General features: G+C 38.4%; 1 protein-coding gene across 3 annotated transcripts in view; it reads left to right on the top strand.

Moving 5' to 3' along the window:
* RASGRF2 (Ras protein specific guanine nucleotide releasing factor 2) overlaps positions 1–4,615 on the top strand; it is a 214,533-nt gene extending 209,918 nt beyond the window's left edge. For 2 of the 3 annotated variants that reach the window (XR_008549249.1, XR_008549250.1), the window contains exons 27-28: positions 3,873–4,276; positions 4,588–4,615. Coding sequence is in view for 1 of the 3 variants with exons in the window: in XM_037529979.2 (XP_037385876.1) it covers positions 3,873–3,965 (93 nt within the window). In the remaining 2 variants the exon portion in view is untranslated. Of the gene's footprint in view, positions 1–3,872; positions 4,544–4,587 lie in introns of those variants that run through there. The other variant, XM_037529979.2, reaches the window with a different exon arrangement.
* Positions 4,616–10,776: the final 6,161 nt, after the last annotated feature.

Here is a 10,776-nt window from a genome sequence, read left to right on the forward strand (position 1 = left end):
AAATAAAATATTTAAATAAAAAAAATACATGACAGATGAAAACGGCTCAAAAAAAAAAAAAAGAAAGAAAGAAATTAGCACTTCATATCTGAAATCTGAAGTAGACTTCTAATTGGTCATTTAAGAAAATAAAATTTTGGCTGATTTTATCAGAGACTCTTGAAAAAAAAAAAGATCTTTTTTTGCTTTACAGAAATATTGAGATGGTAGTACAGAAGAATCCCCTAATATTGTTCCCTATTATCAACATCCTACATTAGTATGATGTATTTGTTACAAGTAACAAACAAATATTCATACATTATTATTAACTAAAGATCAAAGCTTATTTATATTTCCTTAATTTTCAGCTAATGTCCTTTTCATGTTCCAGGATTGCATTCAGGATATCACATGACGTTAGTTTCAAGGTTCCTGTTGGCTGTGACAATACTTTAAACTTTCCTTATTTTTGATAACTTTGAAAGTTTTGAGGTATACTGATCATATATTTTATAGGATCACTTACTGTTGGGATTTGTCTGTTGATTTTCTAATGATTATATTGTATTATGGGTCTTTGGGAGGAAGATCACAAGTAAAGTGCCATTCTCCTCTCATCACATCAAGGGTGCATTCTAGTAACAGAGTTTGTGACTGCAATTGTGACTGCTGATTAAACCTGGATCACATGACTGAGGCGGTGTTTGTCATCTTCTCCACTGTAAGATACTCTGATTTTCTCCTTTCCTATACCGTGCTCTTTGGAAAGAAGTTAACATGTGCAGTCCACACCTAAGGAGTGAGGATTTATGCTCCCCACTCCTTGAGGGAAAAATATCTATATAAATTATTTGAAATAATTCTGTTTAAGAGATTTGTGTCTACTTAGTCATTTATATCCGTATGAACAGTTGGATATTTCTTTTATGCTTTGGGCTTTAACCCAATAATACTTTATTTTGTTGCTGCAGGTATCATGTGGACCACTAGATACTCTTTCCATTGATTCCTCTGACAAACCTCTGTCAATATGGGGTTTTTCCTTCCTCCCTCCTCCCCTTCCTCCCTTCTTTTCCACCTTTATCTTTACTTATTTTCAGCCATTATAAGATGCTCTGGACTCATCTTGTAAATTTTTGGCCTAGTTTCCTAGTTCTCGAATCAGTTATTTCTTCCAGAAGCCCTAGTTCCTATTATTGGAGATTTGTGTTAGAATCCAGCAATGGATACTAGATGTGTTCTTTGCTACTAGGTATTGTTTCTGTTAGACCCTGTCAACAGATTGCATACAAAAATATATATGTATATACTAAGCTATGCATTTACACATATTTATAAATATATCTATATAACTATATTTGCATTAAGTGAAACACAAGTGCATGTTGATGCCTCTAATTCCATCCCATCACCACAGATTATTCTAGCCTCTCTTCCTTCCACATATACATGTTTGTATGCAATTTCCTACTCCAATACTGAGAGACATCCTCTTCTTTAATAGCCTCTTGTTTTTGCCCTATTTCTTTCAGCCACAAGGTCTTTATATGTATGTTCCCTATGTCTGGGGTGCCTTTCCTTCCTCATTATGGTTAACTGGTACACAGCTTAAATATGATTTTCTCAGGAATATCTTCCCTAACTTTCCCCACCCCCTCCCTATAAACTTTTATTGCACTATGTACTTCTCCTAGTAGCAATTACTGGAGTTACAATCTTACATTTATTTATGTGATAGTGTACATATGCATACCACAGATGAGAGCCAAAATCCTGTCTGTTTTGTTATAACCCCGGCAGCATCATGTACAGTGCCTGGATCAGACTCAGTAATAAATATTTCTTGAATTAACTAAAGTCAAGAATAAGACAAGTTTGTCCCAGTCACTGTTAATAATCAGGGTTGACTGGGGAAAAAAACTAGCTATGTATAAGGCAAAAAAGAAGTTAAATTATAAATTGTGAAAGGTAAAGATTAAGTGCTATTATCCACAGATGATTTGATTAGCTACCTAGAAAATCAAAGGAAAAACTGCAAAATCTTTAAGGAAATGTGGCAACGTGACATCTAATAGCCAACAGTATTAAACATGGTAAGAATTTATTGAAATGTGATAGAAAAAAATCTCACCCAAATAGCAACAAAATCTATAATACCTACCATTAAGTAGAACAAGAAATAAATAAGGTCTTGGGCCTCCCCAGTGGCGCAGCGGTTGAGCCCTGGGTTGCGAAGCTGCCTGCAGCCTCTGCAACGCTGGTTCGATCCCCGGCCACCGGGTGAGGGTCCCATATGGTGCGCAGACCTCTCCTGCCCTCCGCTGCTCCCCTCAGCAGTGTACTTCGTCAGTCTGCCTGCTCTGCTCTTCTCTCACCCTCCCGCGCTTCTGACTGTACCCAGTACTTGTATAAATGAATAAATAAATCTTTAAAAAAGTCTTACATATTAAAAAAAAGAAATAAATAAGGTCTTTATAAGCTGTAAGACAAAAGAAGTACTAATCAGAGATACATAATATTCATGAATCAGAAAACTTGATATTATAAAGCTATCATATTGTCCTCAATCTATAAATTCATTGAGATTTTACTGAAATATCATTAGGGTCTTTCATGGAGCTTGACAAATTTATCTGAAATGCATAAGTGAACAAAGGCCAAAAACAGATGAAGCCTTTTTGAAAAATGAAGACTAAGGAAAAGCTTTTACACCAGATACAGAAACATCTTAAAGCTATAATGAATAAAACAGAACCATATTGGCACAGAAATATATTCTGTAGAACAGAATGAAGTCCAGATACAGATTTCATCTATCAGAAAATTGGATATGGGATAAGGAAAGCATTTAAAGACTGTGCCAAACACTGACCATTCAACAAATTGCATAGGAACTCCGGCTCTCTATCTTATACCATTCACAGAAATAAATTTCAGATGAATCCATTACCTAAATATAAAAAGGAATATTCACATTATTTGAATAAAATATTCATGAATTTTGGATTTGAAAGACTTTCTCAAGCACAGAATAGAAAATCTGTGAAAGAAAAATTTGTAAACGGAAAATAACATTCTATATCAAAATCAAAGCCTTCTGTATAACAAAGGGTAATTATTTTAAAAGGCAAAACAACAAGCAATAGAGTAAGAAAGAATATTTGTAACATGTAAAACAAAGAGAAAGATAAAAATTTTCCTTTAAATTGATAATAGAAGCATAAACAACTCAGTAGAAAACCTGAAAAATTATAAACAGGTAATTCACCTAAGACGAAATAAAAATGGCCAATTAAATATGCATCTATGTTATGACTCAGCAATTGCTCACCTAGGTACTTATCCAATGTAGAAATAATAGCATGCTTAATAAAAATCTTGCACAAATGTTCATAGCATTTTTAAATAATGGCCAAAAATTGGAAATATCCTATGTGTTAATCAACAGATGAATATATAAACAAATTGTGGCATATCTGGACAATGGAATACTACTCAACAACAAAAAGGGACAAACTACAGATACATGCCACAACATGGATGAATCTCAAAACCTATCGAGTGAAAGGAGCTGACACAAAAGAATATATACTTTCTGACTCCATTCATATGAATTTCTAAAATAGACAAAAGCAGTATTCAATGCAAGAAATCAGAAAAGTGATTACGCCTAGAATCAGATTGACTGAGAGAGAACTTCTGGAGTAACAAAGTCATTCTATAGGGTGACATATGTAAATTATGTGGGTATATACATTTGCCAAAACTCATCAAACTATTACTTTGTTAATGTTTCAATGAAAGTGTTGAATTATGGCAGATTCCATTCAGAATATATATAACCTTGTGTTCTGAAAGAACTAAAAGCTAGGATTTCCCTTTTCCTCCAGGTCACTCAGTACTTACTTGACAAAGCCCTCATCATAGATGAAGATACGCTGTATGAGCTGTCACTAAAAATTGAACCCCGACTCCCTGCTTGAAGATCCAACTTTACCCCTGAGTCCATGGAGTTTTCATGGAAAGCAGGATGGATAGTACTGTGCATGTCATGCCTCCCACAGTGTCGCCAGGATGGAGGGAAATGAAGCCAGTCTCCTTTGTCCACCAAAGAGGACAGAACTGAACTTGAATTCTGTCTCCAGCCAGGGAAGCCCAGCTTTTGGGGCATCAAAAACAGAAGCTTCAGACTTGGGTGGGAAGGTGAAAAGATGCATATTTAATCAAGCAGATGACACATTTTGCCTAAGGGAATGTAAGATGGGAGATGCTGGTGACCATGTTAATGAAGCAGGTAAGAAGTGATATTTCAAACACTGCCCCACGTTCTGTTAGACTTAGGGGCAAAGAATCCATGGACAAGACCTTCTTCGATGTTTCTCTGGCACTTTACTGGCCTGGGTGCACCTACCACTCATCTAGAACTGAACTGCTTCCGTGACATTCCTTCCTGACAAGCTTCACAGAAAAGCCGAGGCTTCTTTCATAGGGATAGGCTGACACATAGGCGATTTCAGTCTACAGCATGTGCATGGTCTTCAGTGCATTATATGTATTTATACTGGAGGAATGGCATGTTCTGAAGCTGCTTTTTTTACTGTTTAGGTGACAGGACAGAATAGAAATGAACTTGATGAAAATGAACTTGTATGAAACATTTCCTTAATTAAAAACTCAGTAGACTTTGCCCCAAAGGATTCCAACCAGTGGCTGCTTAAGGTGGGTGGGGTGGAGGCTTCTTCCTGAAGTTTGTGATGCGCCAGAAGCCAGCACCCTTGGAGAGGTAGGTGCAGCGTTTTGGAAAAGGTGCCTGTACACCTCACCGACAAAACTGTGGAATAAGACAGAAAGTCACAAAGTGCTGTTGGGAAGAGTGGTTTCAATACTTAGTGAACAGATAGACTTAAAAATCATCTCTGCACCTTGTTATGGTTGCTTTCTTCTTCCCCCTCCTAGTACTGTGAGAATCCATTCTGATTTACACAAACCATTTTTAGTCTCTCTATTAACATTGGATGTATTTTTTTAAATTATCTAGTGGAATTTTCTTTGTTAGAACCCATGCTTCCATGTACTGTTGGTAGACAGTTCTTCCCCAATCCTCTTTGCTTAAAACATGATTTTGAGATATTTCTGAGTGAAAATTTTGTAAGCGTATGAAAAATGGGCCCAATCACTCAATAGCTCTCACATCACAGACCAAATGCAGGGGTTAGTCTTGGTACCTTGGGTTGGGAAAGTGACAGGGCTTTCCCCAGGATTGTCAGTTGTTGAAAAAATAGGGCTAGTTCATGTTTACCTCCCTCTTATCTTCTCAGGGAGACCTCTGCTTTAAAAAAAGGAAGAGAAAATATTGTTATTTTTACCCCAACCTATTGCACCTATTGACATTTTCTCTTAGAGGCATGAAATGTATTGATGCTGACAACGAAAAAAATGACCTGTGTGTTTTCCCTTTCTTTGCACTTTAATTATGTTGTTTAAGCTAATGGCTGACTAATGACTTCAACTTGCTGGCGCATAAGACCCAGTGGGAGCACTGACATTGATAATGTACCAAGAGGTGGAGAATGTATGTTTTCCCTGCATGGTAAGGGCCATCTCTGTACATAACTACATAGTGAAATATCCTATAAGTAAAAGAAAATATTTGTCATATTTGAAGGCCAATCAAAAATATTTTCAATAGCTCATGTTAGCCAACATTGTAGCACTAAACCCCAAAAGGGTTACTGATGGATGCTTAATTTCTTTTTTAAAAAAAGTTGCTTGTTCTCTTTAGTTTCACCTAAGAGGTTGATGCATCTTAATGCATGATATGAAGCATGGGTTGCTTGGATCCTAACCATGCATAACTTACAATTTATTTCTCGGTGTTCAGAAATTGAGGGTTTGAACTGATACATGTCAACTGCACCTAGCACTTCAAGGTCTTACAGAAGAAAAGGAAAGGTTAACCTTCTCATCTCCAAAACATAGTTTTGGTTGTTGAACTAAAAACAACAAATTTAGTGAAAAGGCCACATACGTAACAGTTTCAGGCAAAACAACACGTGGAAAGCTCAGTATATTCAACTCTGCTTTGGAGCCCCCAGTCTTCTGGAATGAGAGGGTGGCTCTGAATGTACCTTCCCTGGAAGCTTAGACTCTTAGTTTTAACCCAAATGCTCCAGTCATTCTTATTAAGGAAAAATAGGAAATAAAGATATTTACAAATGCTCTTCCTCTTTTGGAGGGCAGATTTTCCTCAACTGTTGACAAAGCTCTCACACCTGTTTTCTGCAGAATGTTGGAAGTGCCCCCCAGTGGTCAGCTATGACACTATCAATTGCTATGTTGATCTTTAGTGTTTTATTGTTATATGCCCTTCTTGCTTCTCAGAGTCTGAAGCCTAACAGGAGCTGCGAGAAAAGAGAACTCTGCCTACAAAGGCGTTCCTTTTGATGACCTGTGTCATTTCAGGGGCAATTGAGATAGGAACACACATTTAAAAAAAAAAAAACAACAAAAAAACAACCTCAGTTTAGTCACATTTAAAATCCCCAAAAGTATTTGTGGTGTCTCTTCTGATTGTTGAAGCACCTATCCTCTTCTGCCTTGAAAGTTTGTGTGTATTGTTAGGATGTGCACACCCAGCTGCATCTGCCCATGTTCCATTATTTGAGACCCATTTATAAGAGTCGATGGAAGATTAGCCTCTAACAGCCAAGTAGCAAATACTTACATTACTGCAAAATCAGCCTAGAAAATCAGAAGTAAATCCAATTTCATGCTTTCAGATGAATACCCACATTTTGTACTGTCAATGAAATTATTTTGGGACTTTTTTGGGGGGGAGCTTTGGCTAATAACTAAGGCAACCCATTTTGCTACTGAGACAAATTCCTTAAGTCAATATTTTATATGAGAGATTTGGGCGTTTTATTTTAAAACAAAGAATTTTAAATTATTTTGCTTTGCTTTTAAAATTTAATTTTATTACCCCTGAAAAAAATCTTTCTCCTTGCCTTCAAATATAACAATTTGTAATCCAAACTGTAAAATTTATTACTTTTACTACTATTAAAATGGGATAAAAGATACCATATTATTTATAACTAAAAAATAGAGCCAGGCTAATGTCCACTGTCAAAAGGAATAAATAAGTAAGAGTCATTATTATTTCAGCAAGATAATAGATTATAAGTTTAAATAATGACTTGATTATAGATGTTATAGATGCCACTATATGAACCCTGGTAATAAGACTTGGGTCCATGAAATCTAATCAGAGTATCATTTCTCTGTGTCTGTTAGGTGGGACAGAGTAAAGTAGAAAACAACTATTTTATTGTAGGCATAAAAAACATGAATAAATTCAGAAAATTATTCATCTTGGCTGCCATACAGCATGATATTAACATTAGGGTTGATTGTACTTGATCTCACCTGTTCAAGAAAAATAATAGTTCTACTTTATGAGGCTGAACCATTATCTTTTACACACTCATTTCATATTGCCTAGAAAAGCAGTTTTTATAAAGGACTGAACTAGACTTCCTAGCCCTGTGCCCTGGGGTCAGATCTGCATCAACAAGCTGGGAAAGGATAACCCAGTGATAAAACCTCTCTAAACCTCAGTTTCCTCATCTGCAAAATGGAGTTAATAGTAATTCTTGTGCTCCGCATCTCATAGGGCTGTCATGAGGACTAGATGTGAACCATAAAGTGTTATCCAACTGTGAGGTAACATGATTACCAACCTCATCTTTCTTTTGTAGAGGATTTAAATGTAGTTCTTTGTTATTTGTGTGTGTGATGAACAAACCCTGTGTTTTTCTGAGAAGTATATTGTTTGTGTGTAATTACTTTGTAAATCTAACATTTGGGACTCTAAGAGGAGTTCGTGCTGTGGCCTAACACTTGCTGGATGAGGTGTGGTTTATGCCTATATGAAAATTAAACATTGCCTTTCTTGAATCTCAGACATTTCATTGGTCTCTTCAGTTACTTCTTTTTGCATTTTTCTACACTGTCTTCTTCATAGCAATGGGCTCATTCAGATATATATATATATATTATTTCTAGAGTTCAAGGGCTAAGAAGTTTAGTAGAAACCATGTTGCAGGTACTTAAACATCATAGAATTTGCTGAAATTCTAAAATTTGATAAAATTCTAAAATTCTCAGAAAAAAGATACTAAGGATTATCTAGTTCTGCTCTTTCCAATGCTCAAATCTCCTGTGATGTCCTCAGCTTATGTTTGAGTACCTCCAGGCATAGAGAGCTCTCTATTATTACCCAAAGAGTTCTGATCCTGTAATAGCGCTCAATCCTTGTGAACAGACTGTAGAGAGAAGAAAAGACATTGAAGGGGACAGCTAGTCCAGCCAGCGCTAGCTCTGACCTTGGATGGTCACTGGAGTAATCTGAGATGAAGTTCCTCATCTATAAAATAAGACTCATATCTGCCCCCTAGAATTGACTACAAGGAATAATCTATCTGAAAATACTTTAACGTTTGTTAAGCAGATGAAGTCATAACATTTTGAACCGAAGAAATCACAGTGCATCTAGCTGTTGAGCACAGAAGAGGACTGAGGAAAGGAAGAAAGTGGGTCCTTCCTATCCCATGAGCTTCCTTTCCCAACTGAACAATCAGGCTGATGGGGTTCTCAGGAACCCAGATTCCTTTGACCTTATTACTTGTTCATCTCATGAGAGACTGCCCTTGCTGATGGTCATATCTGGTCCCTCCACACCCAGGCTCCAGTTGGATTCAGGAATGGATAAGAGAGTAAGGTAAGTCTAAGAATAAGAGATTTCTTTATGATAAACAAGTGATATGGCAGTTGTGTTTCTGGCCCTATGGCAAGAGCCAGTTGTGTGGTCACTCTAGCCAGTAGATAAGGGTGGAGTCCCCAGACTTTGAAGGGAGTTGAGCATACTGAGAAGGGAAGAAATAGCATAGGACAGGGATGGAGTCTGAAAGACTTTCAGAAATCTGGCATTTCTGCTGTAGTCATTTGTAGAGGTTCCCACCCCTATCACGCCACCTTTATAATATGCTTGAAGATGACCAGGTCCCCAAAAGAAGAGTGGCACAACCTTTTCACAACAATGTCCTAACTTACCAGCTTTTCTAACCTTAGCTCACTGTTAAAGATGAGGGTTTAAGGTAAGATGTGTGAAGGTTTGTGAAGTGTGTATTAGGGAAGGAGCTGAGTATCCATTAGTAGGGAATTGGGAAAAAAGAAAATGAAGTTTGTTTTGCTATGCTTTAGTCTGCATTTCCATGCTGGTGAAAACCTTATGGTTTTATGGGTCTAGAATCTGGACTATTTCAGGGTCACTGGACTTATTTCACTAGGTGTCTGAACTGACTTGAAAATGTGTGTTCAGAGCTATTTTGGAAGAAATGAGCCTAGACTCCTCCCAACCCCCAATCTGCAGAGCCGCCAGCTGGCACCTGTCAGCCCACATACCCCACTTAACTGCCTGTTCCACTAGGGGAGCCCCCTAGAGGCTCAAGAGACCATAGTCCACCAAACTGGGACTCCTTATAGAGGAGTCCTTATAGATTGGTTGGTCCAATCTATAATTTAACAAAATAGAAGAAAAAGCTAGAAAATATCTAAGTATATCATATGTAGAAAGGATGCCACTTTGTAAAAATTCCAATTCAATATAAGCTAGGCCATAATGATGGCATACGTATTAACTGAAGTATGACCAATATACAATCAAGTGCTTGTATCTTAAATGTAAATTTGAGAAATCTCTACACATCTGTGCACCCATACAATCATCCCCAAATCAGAAACCTTTCCAGCCCCCAGCAGTCTCCCTCATGCACTCTCTTAGTTAGACCCCACAAAAGGAAAAAATATTTTTTGCTTTGGGTTGTGATCTAAAAAGTAGGATACTCTGAAAGAGAATTACTTTGGCTGGGAAGTTATTCCTGACCTCCACTCCCACCCACCCACTCACCAAACCCCATCATCCCTTCTGAGGGAAGGCTGGGCTCTGACAAGGAAGGGAAAGGAATCAGCGGGTGAAGTGCATGTAGCCATACAATTGGGTACGTGACTTCACCAGCAGCTTCGGCAGCGCACTCTGAAGACAGGGCTGCTGTCCAAAGTCCTGGTGGGTCATTGCTATTTACAGCCAACCTTTCCGGTTTGCCGTGGATGTCCCAAGGAGGGCTATTTTTAAGCAATGATATGGCCTGCCAGGCCTTTTGGATGGTATATTAAGCTGGTGTGGAATAGAAAGTGAGATTGTCTAGCTACCACTGACGGCCTGATCTAGACGAAAAATGTGACTGATTTTGTCCTACCCAGACCCAAGACAAGTTAGAAGGAGGTTCTCCCCAAGTCCCTGGCTCGGAATCCCATTAGTTTAAAGACATCTTCTCATATCTTAGATGGGTAAGAAGGGATGGAAGCCACCCTTTAGAGCTAACCAGGACCTAGGGATGGTCCCCCGAGGGAATGTAGAAATAAATCTAAACGTGCTGAAGTTTTCCCAGGGAACTCCACTCCAAGGCCTGGCTCTGAAGGCTGGGCAGCATCAGCGGGCTCTATGCCCAAGAACCCCTCCAGAGCCCTGGGAGAGGCAACCTCCAGGACTGGACTTGGGGGCAAGAAACGTTTCAGAGAAAGGGGAAGTGCTAGCAAGAGCCCGGGGTCCAGAGAGAAAAGTCAGCTGCAGGCTTTCAAGGACACCCCCGGGGAAGCAGGCGCAGCCCGAGGGAGATACGGGATTGGCTGCGAAGGTCCTGGCCCCGCCCCCTGTCAGCCCCGCCCCGCCCC

This window comes from Talpa occidentalis, unplaced genomic scaffold (genome assembly GCF_014898055.3).
Source record: "Talpa occidentalis isolate TD23 unplaced genomic scaffold, MPIMG_talOcc4v2.1 talOcc4.6, whole genome shotgun sequence".
Lineage (NCBI taxonomy): Eukaryota > Metazoa > Chordata > Mammalia > Eulipotyphla > Talpidae > Talpa > Talpa occidentalis.